A 26755-nucleotide genomic window follows, 5' to 3' on the forward strand; every position below is an offset into this window, starting at 1 on the left:
GAGAGATCGTCACAAACAAAGAGGCAAATGTCTCTGCAGCTGCACATTTGACAAGTGTACAAGTGTGGTTGTGTTTAGTAGGACTGAGAAAGTCTTACAATCTGATGTGATGTGCCTTTCTTTTAAAAGGGACGGTACTGAACCTTTTGGGTGTCCCTCCTTCTTGTTTCAGTCACCTCCTACTTCTCAGATAACTCACACATGTCACATTCACAGGTGAAGTTATATCGGGTACGACTGTTGATTACAATTTACTTTTTTTAAGTTTGGCAAAATATTTGTTTGCAAAACTCGGACATCTTGCACCTTACTCAACATTATTAGTTTCTAATGCTGAAATGAACGACACAGACAAAAGGAAGTATTTATCTCAGAGGAAATGTTTGTAAAGTGTAAAAAGACGAAAAGTTAAAGACATTTTTTAAATTTTAAATCTATTTTGAAGGACATTGCAGAGAATTCTGCATAAAATGTGTAAATGCCCTTGTCAGCTGCCAGGTACTAAGTACTGTAGAACTACAGTGTGCATGTTTAGTGCGGTTCATTTGATGTATTATTTTTGTAATTTCTCAGAGAAAGGGTAAAAAGAGGTTATTCTGTGAATTGTAATAAAATAAATGAAAGATGTGGTCATAGCTGAAATATGTGTTCTGAAAGTATCGCACCGTGCTGAGAGAGGGGCATTCACTTTGAACTCTGTGGTCACTTTGTACTTTGTATGAACTTGAAAAGTGTGTGGATAATAATAATAATAATAAGTCTCAGCTAAACCATCTGCTCCTCTCACAGTGCAACAAAAAACAGGGAAATATCGCTGCATAAATATAATGTGGTGAGCTGAACATGAAACTATGGTTACAGACACTTTCACTTGAAATGCTGTGTATACACACTCTGCAATAAAACACAAAAAAAACATTGAGTGAAAAAAAAAAAAGGATATAGATGTCATTCTTCTTCACTGCTTTGGATTAAGGAGGTGCCATAAACTGCTGCTCACTTCTCCTGTGCAGATCACAAAGATCAATTAATCAAAGATAAGCGTGGTACCACATTAAACTCTTGTGCCCCACTAGTTGTGTTAATGCATGCAATTTACACATGTTTGCCATATGGCTAAAGATGCTATTTTACCTACTTACTTCACCATTGTATTGTATATCTGTAAGTTAGTGTTACAGTCAAAAAAAACATTATTTTGAAAGAAATTGTGTATTTTATTTATTTATTTTCTATTAAAGAAAATGTGTCAAATGAGACTAAAAGTCTGACACATTACGTTTAATAAAGATGAGATAAAGAAATAAAATTAAAATAATTGTAGTACCACCTCCCAACCAGCAGGCGGCATTATGAGTTCATAATATAGTTTAAAGCCCCCATGAACTGTGGAAAGAGTTAGAATTAATTCCCTATTTATGTTGTACGTGTCTGTCTGGTCTCTAATTCAGTCGCAGTGACAACATAAATCTGAAACAATGGCCAAGGACATGACTCTGCTGTGGGGCTCCGGCTCTCCTCCCTGCTGGAGGGTCATGATCGCTCTGGAGGAGAAGAACCTGCAGGGCTACAACCAAAAACTGCTTTCGTTTGAGAAAATGGAGCACAAGTCCCAACAAGTGTTAGATATAAATGCCAGGGGACAGGTATGGCCTATATCCACCGTAACCTGTAACATAGTAAATTATCGTTAGACTAACGTTACCCTTAACATTTCCCTCAACGCGCATAACAATCGCAACAGCTTGTATTATTAGCACATGCCATTTTCATAATCCCTGATAGACGTGCTGTTTGGCTAGACCATGCCAAACTCCATTCAAAACCATATATATGCATTGTTTTCCAATTTACCGGCAAAAACGTATACTTGCTGAAATATGACTGAAGTCTTGAGCCTAAACACATATGTGCCTTTTAATTCGGCTTATATTAAATTAACCAAAACAATTTATATCTTTAGGATAATGTCAACTGTATGACTTTCTATTACTCCGTTGGTGTCTTTCACAGACGCACCACAGAGGGCGTCAATGGCCTAGCAACATGTCTTGCAACGATAGAGTAAAGAGTTTTTACAGTGCATCAGGTGTACTAAAAGCATGCCGAAATTATTAAAAAGCATTTAGGTGTCACTTAAACTTATTAATACTTTTTTTTTTGGGGTATGTATTTTAACTCTTAACAAGATAGTATTTTATTGACTGGATTTTGAATGTAGTTTGGCGTAAAGCGTTACGGCTAAGCCATGTATGCGGTGGCAGCTCAAATTCACTACCCGTAATTTGACCCGTAAAACACTACACACACACACTGTACTTCTTAATAGAGTTGGCTAAGTGTTATGTTTTGTTAAAACACCTAGTTTGTTCCCAGTGAGATACAGCTCAGCAGGTTGTCTTAATAAGCTCCCATTGGCTTTAGTATTAAGACAGGCTCATATCATTTACCCTTGAATAGCCTGTCTCGCTCACATAATCTTTTTTTTTTTTTTAAAGCTTCCTTCTTTCCAACATGGGGACGTCATCGTGAATGAATCCTACGCAGCCTGTTTTTACCTGGAGGTGAGTGAGCCTGTCCATCAACTAACACATATCAATTCAACATGCGATTTTACAGATTTTACAGCCTAACACTAAATGCAACATTATGAAGTGTGGCATCACATGTGCGTGTCTTTTTGTTCTTTTAATGGCAGAGTCAGTTTAAGTCTGAGGGAAACAAACTGATCCCAGACAGCCCTGCAGAACAAGCATTGATGTACCAACGCATGTTTGAGGGTCTCTCATTCTACGAAAAACTCAGTAAGAAAAATGCATTTAAATCCCTCAAAATCCCCTTTTAATACAAGCACAACAAAGTGTTTCTGCCAGTTATAGCAGAGTAAGTAAGGTTAGTGTTATTCTCTAGCCAAAACCAATCATACTGGGTGACGTGTCATGGTTAGAATGAACATGGACACATTTTGAGTCAAGTGCACTGTCCCCATGCTGAAAATACTCCCTGCAACAAATTAATGTACATCAGCGGATTAATATAGTCCCTTATTGATGTTTGAAAATGCTTTATTTTTAGCAGTACTTTCTGCCAATGAAATACGAATATACACCCAGTGATGCCACTATCCCTTGAATATATGTTTTAATTTTTTCTAGATGCAGTTCTCTACTATGACTGGTATGTCCCTGAAGGAGAGAGGCATGACTCAGCGCTAAAGAGAAACAGGGAAGCTCTGAGCGCTGAACTCAAGCTCTGGGAGGGTTACCTGCAGAAGGTAGTGCATGTAAAAAACACAAACAAACAAACTCAACGTGCATTGGCGTGTTCAAACATGCTGTGTTTTTCACCTCCTTTTCTTTCAAGCTTGGCCCGACTTCTCACCTGGCAGGAACGTGCTTCTCTCTGGCCGATGTGACCGTTTTTCCAACTGTTGCTACTCTTTTCAGATTTGGGTAAGTGGGAAAAGGCTGTTTCATTGTCTAGAAGTCACACGAGCAAAAATAAATGATTTACGACTTGACATTGCGGTTCAACGGTCTCCTACCTTCTGTTCTGTAGGTTGCCTGCTGAGCGATATCCAATACTGGCAGAGTATTACGCTCTGTTGAAGGAGCGGCCCAGCATCAAAGCCAGCTGGCCTCCTCACTGGCTGGAGAACCCCAAGGGACAAGACTCACTCCAAGACATCTGAGACCCTCACACTCTTCAGTCACGTCTGCTTGTGATGATGTGGTTTCCATAAAAATGCTTTTGTCTAATACAGTTTCAGCTCACATTTAGTCAACACAGCTCTTTTGTTTTTCCGCTCTGGAAAGAAGGTGTTGAGGTGTTAGTGCTACAAGGGCAGAAATGTGCTTATGTATTTAGTTTAAAGGTTTTTGTCAGTCATGTTTCTGTCAAAAATGTGATTAAAGTCAGAGTAAAGCGTGTATTAAAATTTGCATTTTACTCTTGCTGAATTTCAAATCGCATGAAACCAATAAACCCTCATTTCCAGGTCAAGTCTAGAATAGATTTACAATCTCATACCTCAATCAAATAAGGTAGGTGCAGTCTTTGACAATGTAACCCAGCACAAAGGTGAGTGAAATGCGCTGTTATCATGACTTGGCATAAATGAGACTACATTGTTTACATAAAATATAAATGATGTTACTTGTTATGTAGAGTGCAAAGCTTCTTTTAGACATTCACAGCAGCTGCACTACTGTATGTACGTCTACATCACTTTAATAAAAGACTGACTTGTGCATCTATGTGGAGGTGTTTTTACAAGCTTAGAAACTTTGCTTCAGATTCTGCACACTACCAAGACCACAGCAGCTGGGGCTTTCCCTGTCCTCCGTCCTCCCCCCCCCCCCCCAATCAGCTGATGATCACAGAGGCTGTGTTTTATCTAGAAGAGATAGAATAACTCACTGTGCACCAACAGCCTCTGGTGACTGTGCAACACAATGCACTGTATGCTTCTCAGTGTCATTGAGTTCAAACACAAGGAATAGTTGGGGGAATACACTTTATTAAAAGAAAAGAAAACATTTATCTGATCAAATAGCGTCTTCTTATTTGCCTTTACAAGATCACTTTCCGGAAACCAAAGTTATTCCTCGCAGGAAAAGCACTGAGTGAGACTCGTACATGCATCAGTGAAGCTGTTTGCTGGAAAAGTCTGCACACACAGGGCTGTCATTGAATTAATGCTGATGATCATATGCTGACAATCAGCCGACAAGAGCACATTTGTGATATTCCAAAATAAAAGCAAAATAGAGAGGAAATAGATTTTACTTTAAAGAACAATTGTCTTTGGTTTAAAGGGCCCAGTTTTTCTGTTATGGCTCTGCCCGTCCCGAACTCAAGAACACCTAAAGGTATTTTCTTTAAATTTGGTTCAATCCTTGAATTGGACTCAAGGATGAACTGAATAGAATTTGGTGTTCAAAGGTCACTGTGGCGTCAAAGAAAATTAAGAATTCTTGCAAATTATGATGATTTCACAGAAATGTCTAATAGGATAAAATGATGAAATGATGACATGGGAAAGATATGGATGTAAACTGAAACGTAACTGGTGAGTGGAGACACACACACACCAGGAAGCAATAATTCTAGTTGTTCATATCCATGTAAATGTTGCATTTGTTTTGCTATTCATGGAAAATAAACTAAAGTTGCAACTGATTTCACTTGTACTGTTGTGTTTATTGTTATTGCACCCAAACCTTAGCTCCTTCCAAACCAAGAGCGAAGTGTACTTTCCCAGGAGAGGGACACAACTTCATTCAAATCAATTCAGAATTTCATTATACAGAGTGGGAGCAGTCTATTATCTTTTGCATGGGTACCCTGTGTACACAGGATACAAACCAACATATCAAATGTGAAAATGGGTCAAGTCATGCATGTCGAGCAGAACCTGGTGTATTGGTTAACATGACTTTATTGTAAACATCATTGCTTTTCATTCTTCTGCGTATGCTTTGTCAACAGAAAACTGTTTACGTCATGCTGGTGAAGCAAAATTAAGCGGATGAACTGACTCATGCACACTCACACAGACAACCTGCACTTGTATATTGAACTGCAAGAATTACAGGTTGGACGTGAAACGACATGAAGGGGTGGAATATCACCTATGCACTCACTTAAAGTCAAACCACTAGAAGGAAAAGGCTTCAGCTAAATGCTTTCCATGTGATTTCTGCAGTTTTCTTTTATGCAACAAGTTGTCTTTTGGATGCAGACCAAGCGACTCAGAGAAAGAGGCACAAAGAAACTGTTAATTATACATGAACATTTTCGGAGTGGCTGCTAATTCTTTAATGTCACGCTCAAATGTAGTCATAAATTAAATAGGTGGTGTCTATTCATACAGCAGCAACTTGATTGTTTAGTTTGAATGAAAGTGCTCGAGCTGGTTTTTTCTCTGTGTGCAGAGGTGAGGGAAAAATGCTGAGTCATTGTGAGTTTTCAACAGTCAAATTTCAGGATGCCGAAAAAACATGCACCAGGTAATAGTGAAGTAAATCACTGCAGGAATAGTTTAAAAATAATAACAATAAACCAAGATAATATTTTATAAATAATGTTTGTTGGAAAGCTTTAATAAAATGACTATTTAGTATAAAGTACTAACTTCAGTTAATAGGGTGATTGTTATTTACAATTTCAGTGTATAACTATTATAAGTCCCCATCACTGCACAACAAAATCTGTTATTGTGTGGAATTCATGTTTCTTTTCCCTTTTTGTCGTCATGACACCTCCGTATGGTTGAGATCAAAGAGTATTGATGCAAAGCAAGAGAAGTGTCTGCTTCTCATATGTGATTTCACTAATGCCTGCAGATACATGCAGCTGGAGGAATAATCCACATTAGATTAGTTTAATGCAGCCACTGAAATATTTAGACTTTCAATATAACATCATGTTGCCTTGATTTAAAAGAAAGGAGGGTTAACATACTTGGGTAGTGTGTGAACTATCTCAACTGTCTTGAGTCACAGATCTTTGATGATAACACAAAAATGGGATGGGATTTAATTCCACCAATGGATGCAAAGGTCTGGAGCTTGCTATATAACCATGCATCTGACATGCTCCAACTTCACTCACAACTTCTTCCACCACTATCACAAGTTCAGGTGCTGCAGTTGACGGAAACCATGGCCAAGGACATGACTCTGCTGTGGGGCTCCGGCTCTCCTCCCTGCTGGAGGATCATGATCGTTTTGGAGGAGAAGAACCTGCAGGGCTACAACCAAAAACTGCTTTCGTTTGAGAAAATGGAGCACAAGTCAAAGGAAGTCATGGACATGAATCCCAGGGGACAGGTAAGTTCACTTTAAATATTACCTAGACACAATACAATTCCTGTAATAGTGTGAGTGCTTTTTCCTAACATGCATACATTTATATTCATTTCTAACAATGTTTTTATTCCACTCTCTCTTTCTCAAAGCTTCCTTCCTTCAAACATAAAAACTATGTCCTGAATGATTCCTACGCTGCCTGCATGTACCTGGAGGTAAGAAATTGGCCCAAGTGTTGAACTCGGGCACCTAGTTAAAATGTAATGCAGCAATATAACACCAAGGAGTTAATAAGTAGGTTGGTTCATTGTGCTGTGTGTTCAACAATGCCTCATTGACAACAGACACTTGACACCTCCAGAGGAAAAGCAACCGGAGCGCTGTGCAGTTGTGATCATAATGGTTGCTCTTTCCATGTCTCCAACAACAGAGCCAGTTTTCCCAGGGAAACAAGCTGATCCCTGACTGCCCAGCTGAGCAAGCATTGATGTACCAGCGCATGTTTGAGTGTCCCGACTTCCACCAGAAAATGGGTATGTTAACCCGGACAAGCAAAGTTGAAGTATTTTACTGTTTTGCAAACTAAAACGTAGCTGTTGACCAATTACCAACAATAAATCGGCGTTACATTTGAGCCACTTGGATTTAGTTGTTAAAAACTAACCAGGCTACCCTTTCTCTGTAAAAAATTCATGACTAAGCTGATGTTGTTGCCATTACGAGTTCTGTCTTATGGGACTTTCAACTACATTGCTCTTTGCAACATACACGGTACACCAAACTGCCACCACTTCTTCTTTTTTTTTTTTAAACCCTGAGACTTCATGTTTTCAGTCAATCTCCTCAGAGGGAGCTCGACATCAACTGCCCCACCAAGGGACCTGACAAGCACACCAAGCACTAATGAGCTGTGCATTCATGTAATCAATGCATGGTACCATGCATTAAGTCTATGTGGTGCACCCTTTTTTTAAAGTTAGTGAAAGGTCAAAAATAATAATCCCACAAAGGCTCGCATGCTCAGTGTAGCTTTCATGCAAATCTCAAGTCATGAGACGGCGTACATCAGTTTTTGAAGTGCAACAAGACGAGAGCTGCGTTCAGTTAATTACATTGGACTCGTGCATAAGCAGAAATGCAGTTCAGTAAACATAGTGTTTTAGGCTGCTTAAAACTGTATTTGAGCCACTTTTACAGTTTGATACTGATGTTATGTAATGTCCTGACTGACTCCACCCTCAACTGAAAGGGAAATGAAAGCAATTGGCACAATGTTGGAGTGTATGTTTGTAAAAGAAGATACATTTTACCTCTGATACTTCTGACTGAGGGCAGCCGTCATGACTGACTGCCTGTTTTGTTTTTTTTACATTTTTCAGCGACTGTTATCTACTACAACTGGAAGGTCCCGGAGGCAGAGAGACACGACTCTGCTGTGAAGAGAAACAGAGAGGCTCTGACTGCTGAGATTAAGCTGTGGGAGGGATACCTGGAGAAGGTAAATGTATAAATACTATACCCTCAAACACACAAGACAAAAGACGCAGAGCTGCAGAGGAAGGATTTTAAATAAAGTGATAATTGCTCAGAGTTTGTTGAACTATCACTGCAATTGCATGTTGTATGTGGGGAATGTTGTTCTGTATGAGCAGGAGCAGCAGCTTGGGAGATGGGGTACCCTTATTTGCTTTCTGAGTTTGACTAAAAGCCTACCATTCATGTCTGTATGGTAATTCTAAAGCTACCACCAGCGGATAGTTAGTTTACCTTAGCATAAAGACTGGAGACATGTGAAAACAGCTAGTCTGGCTCTGTCTGAAAATAACAAATTGCACCTACGGCCACCTCTAAAACTTGCTTATAAACACTATAGCCTACATCCTTGTTAATTCTGTACAAACAATATAATTGTGACGTTGTTGTTTTACAGAACCTTGCTAGCTGTTTCTCCCCCCCCCCCCCCCCCAGATTAAAGTTAAGCTAAGCTAACTGACTGCTGGTTCCAGAAAACTGCAAATTGTAGTTTTACGTGGGGTTGTGAGCCACACTAACCAGGAAGTCACTGCTTCTGGCCAAGAAATGTTCCAGCACATAACCACCAGTAACACTACTATTTAGTAAACAAAAAATATATATATAACATGCTAATTGGTGTGCTTTAAAGGTGCTGGTTGGTGAATTGTGGTAGCTTTTAGACAGAGCCAGTCTTGCTGTTCAATGTTTTTTTTTTTGTTAAGCTAAGCTAAATGGCTGCTCCCATAGAACGGACCAGTGTATAGATCTTCTTATCTAACTGTTGGCAAATAAACAAACATTATTATGTATTTTCCAATATGTTGAACTAGTTATTTAAAGGCAGATTCAACTATATATCTTAGCTAGCTACTGTATAGCCATCCATCATCGCTTACATTTATGTATTATGGTTAATGGGGATAATGGCAAATATATGCAGCACTCTTCAGCAGCTGACATGAGTATTGTGGTTGTCAGATCTGCCCACAAGTACAAGAATCTGACATTAACTCTGTATTTGTCTTCTAGGCATCAGGCCCTTTCGTGGCAGGAAAGAACTTTTCACTGGCGGATGTGATGTTTTTTCCAAGCGTCGCTTATCTCTACCGTTTTGGGTATGTGTATTAAATCATTGAAAATTACTAAGCTGGTTGACAAAATGAATGCATTGATCACCAAGGAGCATACATGGAAAATATGTTTGTAATTTGAAATTCACACCAACTTTTGTTTTTATTATAGATTTTGTGAAGCGCGTTACCCTAAACTGGCAGCATACTACAACTCTCTGAAGGACAGACCCAGCATCAAAGCCACCTGGCCTCCGACCTGGCTGGAGAGCCCACAGGGACAGGACCTACTGAAAGGCATCTGAGATTCAAAGGGACATCAGCCGACACAATGGAACTGTTTCTCTTGTGTAATTTGGCACCACTCCTTGCATTGCACTACTATTTGCTGGCTGCATTTAAAAAAAATAAAATAAAAATAAAATAAAATAAAAATGTATTGCCATTACTGTCGCTGTTGGTTCCTTTTACATGATGTGTTTGTGGCTTGAACCGCTGATCATTCTGGTTGTGCGCTAAACAAAACATTAATAAAAAATATATATATTTTCATCTTTGAGTGCTCTGTTAAACACTTCTTTACTGCCTGGCTCTCTTCCTCATCTCCTGACAGCTCAAATTCTGACTCTCCTTCAGTAATATTGGACAATCTTCACTCAGTGCTCTTTCTCCCGAAGTGTCAAAAACAAATACGCACAAAGACTTCTGACATGTGTATTACAACTGTGGAGAAAACACAGGGTTAGTCACTGTAAGGCCAAACAACTTAATAGAGACAAAATATAACCAGGACACTATACAATGAATGTCTGAGAGAGTTAGCAGAGCAAAGGTAAACCGAACATTGTTCCAAGGTCTTGATGCTAGAGCATACAAATGTTGATTAATCTGGATTTTGAAAAAGCCAATAGATCTGACCGGTCATCATTTATAAAGAACTGCCTTTATAACTGCCACGGTTAAATTGTTAAATAGACCTTTGACCAAGCTGCAGTTGCAGAACCAGCTCTTTCACTGCAGCTGTGCTTCAAGAATCTTTATCGGCTTTGAAACTGAGAAGCTGAAAACTTATTTGAATTTGATGGTTCTGCATCCTCTCCTTGGGTCAATGTAATACACATGTACATTATATATTGTAACTTGAACACTTCAAGTGGCAGAATGTATTATATATGTATTTGTACATGTGCATTTCTTTAGAATGTAGTCCACAGCTTTTGGAGGATGTGGATTTCCTGAGAAACGACATCAAATTTGTCTACTCTCCTGATGCTAAACACTGTCAGCAGCTTTGCACCCAGCACCCCTCCTGTCTCTTCTTTACCTTTGTCCGGGCTGACTGGACTAAAGATAACAGGTACTAAACAAGCAGTACACAAGTGATTACAAATATTGTAAAAAATAATGCTTTTTTTTGTGAATAGTGACATATTTTTCAGAAAAGAGGAAAGTGAAAATAAAATTTGAACTCTGAAAATAGGAAAACTACATACCTGGAGGTTTTAGGATTAAACTTTAATTCAACCAATGAGAGGTCAGATTTTGCTCTGGCACCTCAAGTGCAAACTATGTTAATTCATGTAACATTACAGGTCATTTAGCAGACACGCTTATCCAGAGACTTACATTTAACTATCTACAAGGAAAGTCTCCCTGGAGCAACTCAGGGTTAAGTACCTTGCTCAGGGGTACAATGGTGGCAGCCTGGTATTGAACTCCCAACCTTCTAGTGTTTTGTTTGGAAGGCATACCACTAGATCACTAGGCCATCACCAACATGCTCTCTTATTGTTTTTATTGTGTTTTGTACAGCATGTGAGGCCAAGCTTTTTACAAACACTGGCATACTGGGGAACAACCTCATGGTTCTTCCTGCTGCCTCTCCTGGACACTGTCAGGCATTGTGTTCTGATCATCCATCCTCCACCTACTTCTCTTTTGACAGGAAGTCAAATATATAACTTTTTCCTTTCCTAGAAAAAAAAGTATCTTAACTGTCCTGATATGGTTAAATATTTGATTCTCTTTTTCAATAATACCTCTTATCCTCTTAATACCTCTTACTCTTATTTCCTCAAAAAACAAATATTTTTTCTTTTTTTTTGCAGTAATGTCTACAGTTATAACCTGAAGAACAAAAATGAAATGGTGACCATAGCTAAAGAAGGAACCACATCTGGGTTACCATCACGCTTCTGTCAGCTGGATGTATTACTAATCAACTCTAAAACTGTCAGAAAGGACATGCTTTTAGTATACCATCTGAAGTACTTTGGGTTTGTGGCTCGACTAACTCAATTTAAAGAGATAGTTTAGATTGTTTGAAATGGGGTTGTATGAGTTACTTATACATAGTCAGTGTATTAACTACAGTAGATGGATCTCACAACGCCACCAAAAATGTGGTTAATTATCCTAAAGTCACACAATAATGCAAACAAACTAACTGATCAGGGCAGAGGTAGTTCTGCAAGGTAAAATGACTTTTATCAAAGGAGTCTGGTAGATTTGAAAAGAGGGCATAGATTTCTGTCAGAAAGGCTATCTAATGGTAAGCTAAAGCTGTGAAAATGTTATTTAGATAACCTATGTTAATTAGGGTTGACACAAACTGTAGAGGCTAAGCCAACGCTTTAAGCCACTGGGGTTCCGCTTTGTTGCTCTAGTTGACGCACTTGTTGTCGTGCCTGCTGAAATAAAGATTCCGATTCCAAACATTTGCAATTGAACATTCAGTCCGTTTATTTCTTTTTCCATCAGCAAACATACCATGACATTTAGACACACAATGGGTTAGCCTGCGGGAGCAAATGCTACCTTCGCCAACTTGTATGTGGTCAAAAACTGTTTGCTTTCCGGCGGAACACCACCTTCAACAAACATTGGTTCCTATTTATAGCAGGAGTGCTAATTGGCTAATACACACCAGCCCCTAATTGTTAGTACAGGTGGAACAAACAATTTCCTGCAAACAATAAAAGGAGTTAATGGTGAAAACATACATTTCCAGACATTAATTAAACAATCTACACTTCTTGTACTAAACAAAGTTTAGATACAGGTCTCACAATACTAGATGTATTGAACTTGCCTCCAGCGACGTTTCACATGTCTGATCTGTTTTGGAAGCGGTGGGTTGGGGAATACCTGTCGTTACTACAAGAGAGGCAGAAGTGGAATCAAAAGAAAAGGAGTTTGGTCGCTGAAGATGTTGTAGTCATCATGGATTCTTCAGCTCCACGTGGTTCCTGGCCTCTCGGCAAAGTATTGAAGGTTTTTCCGGACAAAAGGGGTCTTGTGCGCTCTGTCAAGCTGCAAACCAAGACCAACATTATTGTGAGACCTGTATCTAAATTTTGTTTAGTACAAGAAGTGTAGATTGTTTAATTAATGTCTGGAAATTTATATTTTCACCGTTATAAGTAGGAACCAATGTTTGTTGACAGTGGTGTTCCGCCGGAAAGCAAACATTGGTTCCTACTTATAGCAGGAGTGCTAATTGGCTCCTACACAAACTTTTCTCTTGACATACATGGTTCCCAGATGAAGCTTCCAAAAGACTTTTGTGATCCCCTGACTTTAGAGATGAGTGAAATGTCTCAATAATTATGAATGGATTGCCATGCAATTTAGTACACACACACTCCCCACAGGATGATGTGAACTTCTCATGACTGATGTCGCATGGCTGTGGACTGCAAGTCTTACTTGGGTTGTAAAGTTTTTTTTACACTAAGAATTAAAGCCCATAGCTAGAAGTCCAGATCTAAAAACAATATATTGTGATATGAATGTTTATCATCTATCATTTCAGTTTATTAGTGAAATGTTTATGTAGTTTAACCCTGTTCCTCCCTGCTAACAGACGTTTATTTCCGAAGTGCTTACATTCGCTTTGAGCTGGTGGACAATGCAGACGTATGTCAGTGTCATGTTGTGGTGTAGGAGAGGACCCAAAAGCAGTTCAGCAGACGATGATATAACAAAAAGCGAGCCTTTAATATAACAAAAGCTGAATCCAAAGTACAAAAATACAAAATAACACAAACCAAACCGAGGAAGACACAGGGTAGGCACGTGCAGGACATGAGGAAGAAACCAGGTAACATTACTGACAAGGGGCAAACAAGGCCAGGAAACAAAACTGATGGGGAAAGTCCAGGCAGGAAGTCGAGAGAGGTCGACGAGAAGGGGCTGGAGACCGGCGAAGCAAGCAGGGCCGCTCAGGATGCAGACAAGGTCGCTCTGGAGGACAACGAGGCGGGCGGTGCCACTCTAGGGCAGAGCTGGATGCGGGCGGAGCCGATCAGGAGGCCGGCGTGTTGGCCGGGCTGGATGCGGGTGGAACCGCTCAGAAGGCCAGTGTGGAGGTCTCCAGAGGCAGCAGGGGGGCGCCCGGGGTCTGCAGAGGTCCGGCAGCAGCAGGAACTGGGGTTTGCAGAGGTGCCACAGCTGCAGGAACGGAGGTCTGGAGAGGTCCGGCTGCAGGAACGGAGGTCTGCGGAGATCCGGCAGCGGGAACGGAGGTCTGCGGAGGTCCGGCAGCAAGAACAGGAGTCTGCGGAGGTCCGGCAGCAAGAACAGGAGTCTGCGGAGGCCCTGGCAGCAGGAATTGGGTTCAGTCGAGGCCCGGCAGCAGGAACTGGGTTCTGAGAACTGACATTATGGCGGTCTGAACGGCCAGATCTCCTCCGCCAGGCGAGTACCCAGAAATAAGTCAGGGGTTGGAACAGCAGGAACGGAAGTCTGCCGCTGTCCGGCAGCAGGAACTGGGTTCTGTCGAGACCTGGCAGCAGGAACGGGGGGCTGTCACTGCCCGGCAGCAGGAACGGGGGGCTGTCGCGGCCCGGCAGTAGGAGCAGAGTCTAAAAAGTCTTGGAGGTACCCAGGCAAAATACTCCTTAGCCCGGGTCTAGCAGCCACTTCTGTGTGCCATTCTTAGGGCAGCCTGTTTGATCTCCCAACAAGGAGCTCTACTCCACTCCCCGAAAATACACAATAGTGTGTAAGAAAGGTCATAAAGATCCTCCTCCAAGTTGTCTGCTGGGTCCATAATTGGTCGGATCGTTCTGTCACGGTTATGTCAAGATATTGTACAGGAGAGGACCCAATGGCAGCAAAACAGACGATGTTTTAACAAAAAGCGAGCCTTTAATAAACAAAACTGAATCAGAAAATACAAAGTAACAAATAAAACTAAAGAAACACAAACCGAACCAGAGGTAGACACAGGGAAGCACGGCAGGGGACAGGCAGGGGACAGACAGGCAGGAGACAGACAGGGGACAGACAGGCAGGGGACAGGCAGGGGACAGGGGACAGGCAGGGGACAGGCAGGGGACAGGCAGGCAGGGGACAGGCACATAATATGAAAGGCAATCCAACAAGGCACACTGGGGCAGATATATACACAGACACCAAACGAGGGAACAAGACACAGCTGGGGGAGAAAGATAAAGACACAAGGCCAGGGTAAATAGACACAGGAGGAACACATTAACAATCAGGAAGAGAGGGAAACACACAGACAGGAAGTACAGCTAGACATGAAACAAGGGGGAGTGAACATTTCAAAATAAAACAGGTAACCAAAATGCAACCAGACTGTGACAAGACTTGCCTTGGACCAGCCCCTAGTTATGCTGTTATAGGTTTAGACTGCCGGGGGATACCTCCCTGCTCTCCTCCTTCTCTTCCTCTCTCCTCCCCTCCCTCTTTATCTGTATGCATTTATGTAAATGTCTGTCACTAACTCAGCATCCGGGGCATCATCCCTGGAGTTTCTGTGTCTTTCATGTGGCAGGTTGCCACTGTTAAAGTTTACGTTTGGATTGTGAATCTTGGCTGCGCCTGCTACCCTGGTCCTACCTGACACCGGGAAGCCTTTTTGACATTATCTTGGATTCATCCTTTCTTTTTATTTTTGATCTCAACATAATTTCTGTCAAATGGATGTTGTATTTGTACTATGTTGTTTATCCTGTACACACAACATCTATTGCACATCTGTCCTTCCTGGGAGAGGTATCCCTCCTCAGTTGATCTCCCAGAGGTTTCTTCCATTTTTCTCCTTTAATTGTGGGGTTCTTTTAGGACCTTTTTCCTTGTGCGGTGGACAAAGGATGTTCTTCTTAAGACGATGATTATTATATACTTTATGTTTCACTAATATGTTGTCTTGGGCAATGGAAGGAGGCCACCAGTAAGAGGGACAAACAGGCCCTCCTTCATAAGACCCACAGGAAGATGGCAGCGAAGCCTTGGTTGAGGAACCTTCTGTCTGAGGAAATCAGGGATTTCCTCAACCTGGCAGATCAGTCTGCCTCCCTGCCAGCTTTCCTACCGGCCGTTCCCACTATACCGGCTCCTGACCCATTCCTGGTCACTCGCCTGGCCCTGGGAGGTCCTCTGATTGTTCAGAGGGCCTTCTGGCCTCTAAGGAGGTGATTTAGTAATGCAAGCCGCCGTCAGGTCTGCTCCCAGTCCCCCGTTTCCGCTGCCGGGCCGCGACAGCCTCCAGTTCCCGCTGCCGGACCTCCGCAGCCTCCATTTCCTGTTGGCGGACCTCCGCAAACTCCCGTTCCCGTTGGTGGACCTCCGCAGACTCCCGCTCCCGTTGGTGGACATCCGCGGACTCCCGCTGCCGGACCACTGCAGGCCCCAGCTGTTCCCCAGCTGCCCCTCGAGGACCCAGCTGTTCCCCAGCTGCCCCTCGAGGACCCAGCTGTTCCCCAGCTGCACCTCAGGACCTCAGCCCCTGTGCTCTCTCTGTCCCTCGGGACCTCAGCCCCTGTGCTCCCTCTGTCCCTCGGGACCTCAGCCCCTGTGCTCCCTCTGTCCCTCGGGACCTCAGCCCCTGTGCTCCCTCTGTCCCTCGGGACACCAGCCCCTGTGCTCCCTCTGTCCCTCGGGATACCAGCCCCTGTGCTTCCTCTGTCCCTCGGGACCCCAGCCCCTGTGCTCCCTTCGCTCCCTTCTCCTCCCGAGGTTCCTTCGCTCCCTTCTCCTCCCGAGGTCCCTTCGCTCCTTTCTCCTCCTGAGGTCCCGGCTCCCTCCGCCTCCAGCCCAGTCTCTCCGCCCGCCTTCAGCACGGCCTCCAAAACGGTCCCGTCCGCCTCGCTGTCCTCCAGAGCGGCCTCTTGCCCCGCCTCCTGTGGGCCTGTATTCCGAGTATCTCATGGATGGCTGAGCTTCTCACCCTATCTCTAAGGGATACGCCAGCCACCCGTTCTTCTAAACCAAGAAGAACGAGATCACAGATCATAATATTTTATAAATAATGTTTGTTGGAAAGATATAATAAAATTACTATTTAGTATAAAGTACGAACTTTTACTTAATAGGGTGATTGGTAATTACAATTTCAGTGTATAACTATAAGTCCCCATTATTATTATTATTATTATTATTATTATTATTATTTCTGGGTGAAATTCATGTTTGTTTTTAATTTTCTTTTTGTCCTCATGACACTTCTGCATGGTATAGATCAAGGAGTATTGATGCAAAGCAAGAAGTCTCTGCTTCTCATATATGACTTCACCAATGCCTGCAGATACATGCAGCTGGATGAATAATCCACATTAGATTAGTTTAATGCAGCAACTAAAATACGCAAACTTTCAATATGATATCATGTTGCCCTGACTTAACATAATTGGGGGGGGGGGGGGGGGGTTAACATACTTGGGTAGGGTGTGAACTATCTTGAGTCACAGATCTTTGGCGATAACACAAAAATGGGATGGGACTTAATTCCACCAATGGATGTAAAGGGGTGGAGCTTGTTATATAACTATGCATCTGAATGCTCCAACTTCACTCAGAACTTCTTCCACCACTACTAACAACCTCAGGTGCTGCAGTTGACTATAAAACCATGGCCAAGGACTGTGCTGTGGGGCGCTGGCTCTACTCCCTGCTGGAGGATCATGATCGTTTTGGAGGAGAAGAACCTGCAGGGCTACAACCAAAAACTGCTTTCGTTTGAGAAAGGGGAGCACAAGTCAAAGGAAGTCATGGACATGAATCCCAGGGGACAGGTAAGTTCACTTTAAACATTACCTAGACATAATACAATTTGTGTGAATCTGCTTTTTCCTGACATGCATACATTTATATTCATTTCTAACAATGTTTTATTCCACTCTCTCTTTCTCAAAGCTTCCTTCCTTCAAACATAAAAACTATGTCCTGAATGATTCCTACGCTGCCTGCATGTACCTGGAGGTAAGATATTGGCCCAAGTGTGGAACTCGGGCACATAGTTAAAATTTAATGCAGCCATATAACACCAAGGAGTTAATAAGTAGGTGGGTTCATTGTGCTGTGTGTTCAACAATGCCTCATTGACAACGGACACATGACACCTCCAGAGGAAAAGCAACCGGAGCGCTGTGCCGTTGTGATCATAATGGTTGCTCTTTCCATGTCTCCAACAACAGAGCCAGTTTTCCCAGGGAAAAAAGCTGATCCCTGACTGCCCAGCTGAGCAAGCATTGATGTACCAGCGCATGTTTGAGTGTCTCGACTTCCACCAGAAAATGGGTATGTTAACCCTGACAAGTAAAGTTGCAGTATTTTACTGTTTTGCAAACTAAAACGCAGCTGTTGACCCTGTAAATCCTGCATGTTTACTATAGCAATAAATTGCCATTATATTTGAGCCACTTGGATTTAGTTGTTAAAAACTAACCAGGCTACCACATCTTTTTCTCAGTAAAGACTTCATGACTAAGCTGATGTTGTTGCCATTCTGATTTCTGTCTTATGGGACTTTCAACTACATTGCTCTTGGCAACATACACGGTACACCAAACTGCCATCTTTTTTAAACCTCTGAGACTTCATGTCTTCAGTCAAGTCAATCTCCACAGAGGGAGCTCAACATCAACTGCCCCCCCCCCCCCAAGGGACCTGACACACTCACACCAAGCACTAATGAGCTGTCTATTCACATAATTAAGCCATGGTGCCATGTATTAAGACTATGTGCTGCACCCTTTTTAAAAGAGGTCATGAAAGGTCAAAATAATAATTCCACAAAGGATAACGTGCTCAGAATAGCTTGCATACTAAACGCAAGTCATGAGACAGAGTACATCAGTTTTTGGAGTGCAACAAGAAGAGGGCTGCATTCCAAATTAATTACATTGGACTCGTGCATAAGCAGAAACACAGTTCATTGAACATAATGTTTTCTAAGTAGGCTGCTTAAAATTTTATTTGAGCCACTTTAACAGTTTGAAACTGATGTTATATAATGTCCTGACTGACTCCACCCAACTGCATCCATCCATCGTCTACTGCTTATCCGGGGTCAGGTCTCGGGGGCAGCAGCTCCAGTAAGGAACCCCAAACTTCCCTTCTCCGGGCCACATCTGCCAGCTCAGACTGGGGGATCCTGAGGCGTTCCCAGGCCAGTGAGGATATAATCTCTCCACCGAGTCCTGGGTCTTCCCCTGGGTCTCTTCCCAGCAGGACGTGCCTGGAACACCTCCCTAGGGTGGCATCCTTACTAGATGCTCGAACCACCTCACCTGGCTCCTTTCAATGTAAAGGAGGAGTGGCTCTACTCCGAGTCTCTCTCATGGATGGCTGAACTTCTCACCCTATCTCTACGGGCGACGGCAGCCACCCGCCTGAGAACCCATTTTGGCAGCTTGTAACCGCGATCTCGTTCTTTTGGTCATGACCCAGCCTTCATGACCAAAGGTGAGGGTAGGAACGAAGATTGACCGGTAGATCGAGAGCTTTGCCTTCTGGCTCAGCTCTCTTTTCATCACAACAGTGCAGTAAAGCGAATGCAGTACCGCCCCCACTGCTTCGATTCTCTTGCCAATCTCTCAAGACCTCGAGGTACTTTAACTCCTTCACTTGGGGTAAGGTCCCATTCCCTACCCGGAGTAGATAATCCACCGGTTTCCTGCTGAGAGCCATGGCCTCAGATTTTGAGGTGCTGATCCTCATCCCAACTGCTTCACACTGGGATGCGAACCAATCCAGTGACTGCTGAAGGTCACAGACCGATGATGCCATAAGGACCACATCATCTGCAAAGAGCAGCGATGAGATCCTTAGGCCACCAAACTTTAACCCCTCTCATCCACGACTACGTCTCGATATCCTGTCTGTGAAAATCACAAACAGGATTGGTGATAAAGCGCAGCCCTGGCGGAGGCCAACATTCACTGGGAACAAGTCTGATTTACTGCCGAGATCTGGACACAACTCTCGCTTTGGGCGTACAGGGATTGGATGGCCCTCAGAAGTGACCACCTCACCCCATACTCCCGCAGCACCTCCCACAGTATCATACGCCTTCTCCAGATCCCCAAACGCATGTAGACCGGATGGGTGTACTCCCAGGCCCCCTCCAGGATCCTTGTGAGAGTGAAGAGTTGGTCCATTGTTCCACGACCAGGACGGAATCTGCATTGTTCCTCTTCAATCAGAGGTTCAACTATCTGCCGAACCCTCCTTTCCATCACCTTGGAGTAGACTTTACCAGGGAGGCTGAGAAGTGTGATACCCCTGTAGTTGGCACACACTCTCTGGTCCCCTTTTGTGAATAGGGGAACCATCACCCCAGTCTGCCAACCGCTAGGCACTGTCCCAGACTTCCACACAATGTTCAAGAGGCGTGTCAACCAAGACATCCCCTCAACACCCAAAGCCTTCAGCATTTCTGGACGAATCTCATCAACCCCTGCGGCTTTACCACTGAAGTTGTCTGACTACCTCAGTGACCTCCATCAGGGAAATTGACGATGGTCCCCCTCAGCTTCTGCCTCTACCACAGAATTAGTCGGATCCAGGAGTTCCTCAAAGTGCTCCTTCCACCGCCCGATAACCTTCTCAGTCAAAGTCAGAAGGGTCCCAACCTTGCTGTACACAGCTTGGATGGTTCCCCGCTTCCCCCTCCTGAGGTGCTGGACGCTTTTCCAGAAGTACCTTGGTGCCGACTGGAAGTCCTTCTCCCACACCCGCTGCTTTTCCTCTGCCTCTCGGATAACATAACCCGGAAGGACTCCTTCAGTCGGACGGCTTCCCTGACCACCGGGGTCCACCACGGTGGTTTTGAACCACCATAGAGGTTTTGAACATCGCTCACTCAGGTTCAATGCCTCCACAGGGATGTCTGGAAAGCTCCGCCGGAGGTGTGAGTTGAAGAGCTCCCGGACAGGGTCTCTGCCCTCAACTGCAGGGGAAATTAAATTGATTGGCACAATGTTGGAGTGTATGTTTGTAAAAGAAGTGGATACATTTTATCTCTCATACCTTTTGACTCTGAGGGCAGCCGTCATGACTGACTGCCTGTTTTTTTTTTTTTAAGCGATTGTTATCTACTACAACTGGATGGTCCCGGAGGCAGAGAGACACGACTCTGCTGTGAAGAGAAACAGAGAGGATCTGAGTGCTGAGATTAAGCTGTGGGAGGGATACCTGCAGAAGGTAAATGTATAAATACTATACCCTCAAACACACAACACACAAAACAAAATATACAGAGCTGCAGAGGAAGGATTTTAAATGAAGTGACAATTGCTAAGAGTTTGTTGAACTAACACTGCAATTACATGTTGTGTATATATGTAATGTTGTTCTGTATGAGCAGCAGCATTTTGGGAGATGGGCTACCCTTATTTACCTTCTGAGTTTGATTAAAAGCGTACCATTCATGTCTGTATGGTAATTATGAAGCTACCACCAGCGGATAGTTAGCTTACCTTAGCATAAAGACAGGAGACATGGGAAACTGCTAGTCTAGCTCTGCCTGAAAATAACAAATTGCACCTACGGCCACCTCTAAAACTTACTAATAAATACTTTACATCCCTCTTGTTAATTCCGTGCAAAAAATATAATTGTGAAGTTGTGGTTTTATGGAGCCTTGCTAGCTGTCCCCCCCCCCCCCCCAGAAAACTGCTAGTTGTGGTTTTACGTGGGGTTGTGTACCCCACTAACCAGGCAGTCACTGCTTCTGGCTGAGAAATAGTCCAGCAGATAACCACCAGTAACACTACACCTTGTTGGTTTTACACAAATTTAACAAAAAATATATAACATGCTAATTGGTGCGCTTTAGAGGTGCCGGTTGGTGAACTCTGGTACCTTTTGGATGGAGCCAGTCTAGCTACTTTTCAATCTTTTTTTGTTAAGTTAAACTAAATGGCTGCTCAAAGAGAATGGACGGGTGTACTATAGATCTTCTAATCTAACTGTTGGCAAAATAGCAACGTTTAATTTCCAATATGTTGAACTAGTTCTTTAAAGGCAAATGCAACTATATATTTTAGCTAGCTACTGTATAGCCATCCATCATAGCTTACATTTATGTATTCTGCTTAATGGCAAATAAATGCAGCCCTCTTCAGCAGCTGACATGAGTATTGTGGTTGTCAGAACTGCCCACAAGTACAAGAATCTGGCACTAACTCTTTATTTGTCTTCTAGGCCTCAGGCTCTTTTGTGGCAGGAAAGAACTTTTCTCTGGCGGATGTGGTGTTTTTTCCAAGCGTCGCTTATCTCTATCGTTTTGGGTATGTGTAGTAAATCACTGAAAATTAGCTGCTTGACAAAATGAATGCATTGATCACCAAATGGCATACATGGAAAATGCGTTTTGAAATTCACACCAACTTTTCTCCCTTTTTTTTAAAATAGATTTTGTGAAGAGCGTTACCCTAACCTGGCAGCATACTATAACTCTCTGAAGGACAGACCCAGCATCAAAGCCAGCTGGCCTCCAACTTGGCTGGAGAACCCACAGGGACAGGATCTACTGAAAGACCTCTGAGATTCTTTCTCTTGTATAATTTGGCACCTCTCCTTGCGTTGCACTACTTTTAGCTGGCTGCATAATATTTTTTATTTTTTTTATTTTTTGCTCTTACTGTGGATGGTAATTCCTTTTACATGATGCGTTTGTGTCTTGAACTGCAGATTATTATTTTTCTGCTCCAAATAAAACATTAAAAAAAATGCTTTACTGCCTGGCTCTCTTCCTCATCTCCTGACAGCTCAAATTCTGACTCTCCCTCAATACAATTGAACAATATTCACTCAGTGCTCTTTCTCCTTTAGTGTCAAAACATTTATGTCTACCAGATAAGATCAAAAGCACAAAGACCTTAGGCATATGTATTACAACTGTGGCAAAAACACGGAGTTAGTCACTGTAAGGCCAAACAACAACTTTTAAAGAGACGCAATGTACCGAAGCGGGCGAGACCGGCGAAGCGGGCGGGGCCGCTCAGGAGGCCGGGCTTGAGGCAGGTGGAGCCGCTCAGGAAGCCGGCGAAGAGGCCGAGCTGGAGACCAGACTGCAGGCAGGCGGAGCCACACAGGAGGCCGGATCTTAGCGACTCTCTTACTAAATCCAGTTGTTTAGACTCCTCGTTAGCTACTGCAGCTAGCGATTGCATCTCTCCTTTCATGTTTAGCTATTCCTCTGCCTCCTTTACATGTATTGCATGCAGGGTTGGACAAATGACTTGTCTCTGTCTTGCTAGACCCCCAATGCTGCTTTTGACACTGACCATGACATTGTACTACATAACCTTTCATTTGCATAAAAGGAACCGCACTAAGCTGGTTTAAGTCCCATTATCTGAGCGATCTCAGTTTGTACGCGTTAACGATGAATCCTCCATGCCAGGCTAAGTCAGTCATGAAGTACCGCAAGGTTCTGTACTTGGACCGATTCTATTCACCTTTTTATATATGCTTCCTTTGGGAAATATAAGGAACCACTGTGGGCGTGCGTAGAAACGAGGAGACGGTAGACAAGTTGTCAAGTCTCACGTTTACTTCCCAACATGAACAGCGATACAGCGGCAGTAGTCAAGCCTCCAACCACAACATTCACGACAGGTAAACAATAACAACTGGTACATTTCTCACTTCCGTTAACTCTTAACATCTCCCAGCAATCTCCTGGGTTACCTGTCTGAAAGGAGACATATCTCCTCTCATAGTGTTCAGTGAATGTCTATGTTCCCAGTGGGTCACCACACAGGCCCCCCAAGAATTCACTAGAACTGAAACAAGAAACTAAACCGCCGAACAGTCAAAAGTGAAAGGGCCCACCCGGCGGGGGGCGGAGTGGGCGTCCAACCGATTGCGCTTCACGTGTGAAGGTGCAGGGATGGGAGACCGGGGTCTGGCAGGGGGGGGCACGGCCAGCTCAACCGGCCTGTCCAGGTCCAAATGGGCAGGTTTGAGACGGTCGGTACGCAAAAGGGGCCATCGTAGGGAGGCTGCAAGGGAGTACAGTGGTCATCATGGCGAATAAAAACATAGGTGGCCGACTGAAGATCCTTGGGGACATAGGACGAAAAGAGGCAGTGGTGAGAAGTGGGGATAGGAGCAAAGTCACCAGCACCTTCCCGGAGCACCGTTCGTTGTGATTTAGCAGACCAGGGAGCCGCAGCATCCGGAAGAAACTCACCCGGGACCCGAAGCGGCTGTCCGTAAACTAGCTCCGCAGATGAGGCCTGGAGGTCCTCCATGGGGGCAGAGCGAAGGCCAAGCATGACCCATGGGAGTCGGTTGACCCAGCCGCCATCTGTGAGGCTGGCCCGCAGAGCGGCTGGCCCGGACAAACTTAGCCCCCACTAGCTTAGTGGACGCCTTCACTCCTGGGTGCGAAAGGCTATGAATGGCATCAAAAACATGGTCGTAATGTTATTCAGGCAGCGGAAGTCCGGAAACTCTGCGAGGAGGCATTGATACGAGTCTCCGGCGGCAAGCATGTTGGACAGGCCGAGCGTTCCCGCACCTCCGGGCGTGCACGGGTATGTAGAGAATGAAACAGCATCGATGAGTTGACAATTCGTAACGTCCACCAGTAAGTTAAAAGCCCACAAAAAATCAGCGCCTAGGAGGGGAACCGACACCACGGCCATGATGAAGTTCCAGCCAAAACTCCGCCCACTGAAACACACCTCCAAGTACCTGGTGGAGTAGGTGCGTATAGGTGTACCATTAGCGGCATCCATCGGGGGGCCATATTCGCCAGCCATGGTGTCCGCAGCTGATGCAGGGAGGATGCTGCGCTGAGCACCCGAGTCGACCAGCAGCCGCCGGCTCGACACATCGTCCCTAATAAACAACAGCCTGCTGTCCCCGCCAGTGCTCATGGCCGTTAACAAGCGCTGGCCCTGGAGTTTCCCTGGTTGCTGAAAGTGCATGGCGGGCGACACTGTTTGGCCTTGGTTCCAAACCTGTTGTGATAGTACCATAATCCATGTGGAAAAATGTGGGTAAACAGAAAAGCGGGATCCGCCGAGCCCAAAACAGCCAACATCCTCTCCATCAACTCGAACTGTTTGCTGTCGCCAAGTCCGGTGAGCGACAACAGACGGTCCAACTTCTCCATCTCCGACAGCTCGAACGTTCTTAAAAGGAGTGTTTTGAGAGCAATTTACTTGTCTTCCATCGATGGATCCTCCAGCAGCCCCATCGCCCGCGCCGTTGTCGCAGCATCCAGCGCCGCTCCAGCGCCGCTACCACATGAAAGTATCTGGTAGCGTCCTGAGTTATTCCTCTCAGTTGGAACTGGGCTTCAATGTGTTGAAACCACGGCTGGGGGCTGTGCTGCCAGAACTCAGGCAACTTAATCGTTGCGGCGTAGACGTTAGCCAGAGCTCCTACCGGCGCTGCATTACCGTTTGCTTCAAGCATGATTTCTCTCAGCGTTCAGGGTCACCAATGTGGGCGTGCGTAGAAACGAGGAGACGGTAGACAAGTTGTCAAGTCGAACGTTTACTTCCCAACAGTCTTAAAGGAGACGTATCTCCTCTCATAGTGTTCAGTGAATGTCTATGTTCCCAGTGGGTCACCACACCACACCACTCCATTTTATTGTTTCATTGTTATGAGGATGATACCCAATTGCATTAATCAAAGCAGATGAAACCAATTAGCTGAACTTTAAGCATGCCTTAAGGACATAGAAACTTAGGTGTCCAGAAACCTTTTGATAAACACAGAAAAAAAATGAAGTTATACTTGTCCCCAAAGGCCTTCAAAACACATTTTCCAATGACATAGTAACTCTGGATGGCATTAATTTGGCCTCTAGAATTTTCAATTCCTTCTCTTGACCTACAAAGCAATAAATGATCAGACTCCAGCTTATATTAAAGATCTCATAGTACCTTATAACCCAATTAGAGCTTTGCGTTCCCGGAATGCAGAGTTACTTGTAGTTCCTAGAGTCTCTAAAAGTACAATGGGAGCCAGAGCCTTCAGCTATCAACCTCCTCTACTGTGGAACCAGCTCCCAGTTTGTGTTTGGGAGGCAGACACCCTCTCCACATTTAAGAGCAGACTAAAGACTTTCCTCTTCGATAAAGATTACAGTTAGGGCATACCTGTCAACATTGGAATTTCAAAATAAGGGACATTTTTTCCTGCACTTGTATATTGAACTGCAAGAATTACAGATTGGACGTGAAACGACATGAAGGGGTGGAATGTCACCTATGCACTCACTTAAAGTCAAACCGCTGGAAGGTAGAGGCGTCAGCAAAATGCTTTCCATGTGATTTCTGCAGCTGTCTTTTATGCAACAAGTTGTCTTTTGAATGCAGACTAAGCGACTCAGAGAAAGAGGCACAAAGAAACTGCTAATTATACATGAGCATTTTTGGAGTGGCTAATAGTTTTTTAATGCTCAAATGTAGTGATAAATTAGATAGGTGGTGTCTATTCATACAGTAGCAACTTGATTGTTTAGCTTGAATGAAAGTGCCCGAGCTGGTGTTTTCTCTGTGTGCAGAGGTGAGTGAAAAATGTCACTGTGAGTTTTCAATAGTGAAATTTCAGGATGCCGAAAAAACATGCACCAGGTAATAGTGAATTAAATCACTGCAGGAACAGTTTAAAAATAATAACAATAAACCAAGATAATATTTTATAAATAATGTTTGTTGGAAAGCTATAATAAAATTACTATTTAGTATAAAGGACTAACTTCAGTTAATAGGGTGATTGTTATTTACAATTTCAGTGTATAATTATTATAAGTCCCCATCACTGCACAACAAAATCTATTATTATTATTATTATTATTATTATTATTATTATTTCTGTGTGGAATTCATGTTTCTTTCCACTTTTTGCCCTCATGACAATTCTTCGTGGCTGAGATCAAAGAGTAGTAAGAAGTCTCTGCTTCTCATATGTGACTTCACTAATGCCTCTAGATACATGCAGCTGCCACATTAGATTAGTTTAATGTAGTTGCTGAAATATGCAGACTTTCAATATAACATCATGTTCCTTGATGTAACAGAAGGGGGGGGAGGGTGTGAACTTTCTTAAATGTCTTGAGTCACAGATCTTTAGTTA

General features: G+C 43.5%; 4 protein-coding genes across 8 annotated transcripts in view; all 4 read left to right on the forward strand.

Annotated features, from left to right (window-relative positions):
* The window catches only part of fhod3a (formin homology 2 domain containing 3a), a 52065-nt gene extending 50894 nt beyond the window's left edge, over positions 1 to 1171 (forward strand). For 2 of the 5 annotated variants that reach the window (XM_029443581.1, XM_029443582.1), the window contains one exon: positions 1 to 1166. This exon is cut by the window's left edge and continues 519 nt beyond it. The gene's annotated coding sequence lies outside the window, so the exon portion shown is untranslated. The other 3 variants (XM_029443583.1, XM_029443584.1, XR_003833043.1) reach the window with 2 other exon arrangements.
* A 232-nt stretch (positions 1172 to 1403) lies between these two features.
* Positions 1404 to 4252, forward strand: gstr (glutathione S-transferase rho). The gene is made up of 6 exons (XM_029443609.1): positions 1404 to 1646; positions 2499 to 2564; positions 2699 to 2804; positions 3156 to 3274; positions 3364 to 3452; positions 3559 to 4252. Exons 1-6 carry the CDS (start codon positions 1479 to 1481, stop codon positions 3689 to 3691), a joined length of 681 nt encoding a protein of 226 aa, XP_029299469.1. The 5' UTR covers positions 1404 to 1478; the 3' UTR covers positions 3692 to 4252.
* A 2331-nt stretch (positions 4253 to 6583) lies between these two features.
* LOC115015947 (glutathione S-transferase A-like) lies at positions 6584 to 9949 on the forward strand. The gene is made up of 6 exons (XM_029443606.1): positions 6584 to 6833; positions 6962 to 7027; positions 7243 to 7345; positions 8192 to 8310; positions 9357 to 9442; positions 9570 to 9949. Exons 1-6 carry the CDS (start codon positions 6597 to 6599, stop codon positions 9700 to 9702), a joined length of 744 nt encoding a protein of 247 aa, XP_029299466.1. The 5' UTR covers positions 6584 to 6596; the 3' UTR covers positions 9703 to 9949.
* Positions 9950 to 12610: 2661 nt separating this feature from the next.
* LOC115015946 (glutathione S-transferase A-like) lies at positions 12611 to 22334 on the forward strand. The gene is made up of 7 exons (XM_029443605.1): positions 12611 to 12733; positions 17254 to 17439; positions 17561 to 17626; positions 17842 to 17944; positions 20733 to 20851; positions 21854 to 21939; positions 22064 to 22334. Exons 1-7 carry the CDS (start codon positions 12620 to 12622, stop codon positions 22194 to 22196), a joined length of 807 nt encoding a protein of 268 aa, XP_029299465.1. The 5' UTR covers positions 12611 to 12619; the 3' UTR covers positions 22197 to 22334.
* The last annotated feature ends 4421 nt before the right edge of the window (positions 22335 to 26755 follow it).

Source organism: Cottoperca gobio, chromosome 11, assembly GCF_900634415.1.
Source record: "Cottoperca gobio chromosome 11, fCotGob3.1, whole genome shotgun sequence".
In the NCBI taxonomy this organism is placed as follows: Eukaryota; Metazoa; Chordata; class Actinopteri; order Perciformes; family Bovichtidae; genus Cottoperca; species Cottoperca gobio.

Bases quoted from the DNA above. Each gene is read 5' to 3' on its own strand.
- LOC115015946 (XM_029443605.1), top strand. From the start codon at position 12,620: ATGGATTCTTCAGCTCCACGTGGTTCCTGGCCTCTCGGCAAAGTATTG. The intron at 17,945-20,732 runs GTATGTTAACCC...TTTTTTTTTAAG, and splicing joins CGACTTCCACCAGAAAATGG to CGATTGTTATCTACTACAAC. The intron at 21,940-22,063 runs GTATGTGTAGTA...TTTTTAAAATAG, and splicing joins GCTTATCTCTATCGTTTTGG to ATTTTGTGAAGAGCGTTACC.
- gstr (XM_029443609.1), top strand. From the start codon at position 1,479: ATGGCCAAGGACATGACTCTGCTGTGGGGCTCCGGCTCTCCTCCCTGC. The intron at 2,565-2,698 runs GTGAGTGAGCCT...TTTTAATGGCAG, and splicing joins CAGCCTGTTTTTACCTGGAG to AGTCAGTTTAAGTCTGAGGG. The intron at 3,275-3,363 runs GTAGTGCATGTA...TTTTCTTTCAAG, and splicing joins GGGAGGGTTACCTGCAGAAG to CTTGGCCCGACTTCTCACCT.
- LOC115015947 (XM_029443606.1), top strand. From the start codon at position 6,597: ATGCTCCAACTTCACTCACAACTTCTTCCACCACTATCACAAGTTCAG. The intron at 7,028-7,242 runs GTAAGAAATTGG...CTCCAACAACAG, and splicing joins CTGCCTGCATGTACCTGGAG to AGCCAGTTTTCCCAGGGAAA. The intron at 9,443-9,569 runs GTATGTGTATTA...TTTTTATTATAG, and splicing joins GCTTATCTCTACCGTTTTGG to ATTTTGTGAAGCGCGTTACC.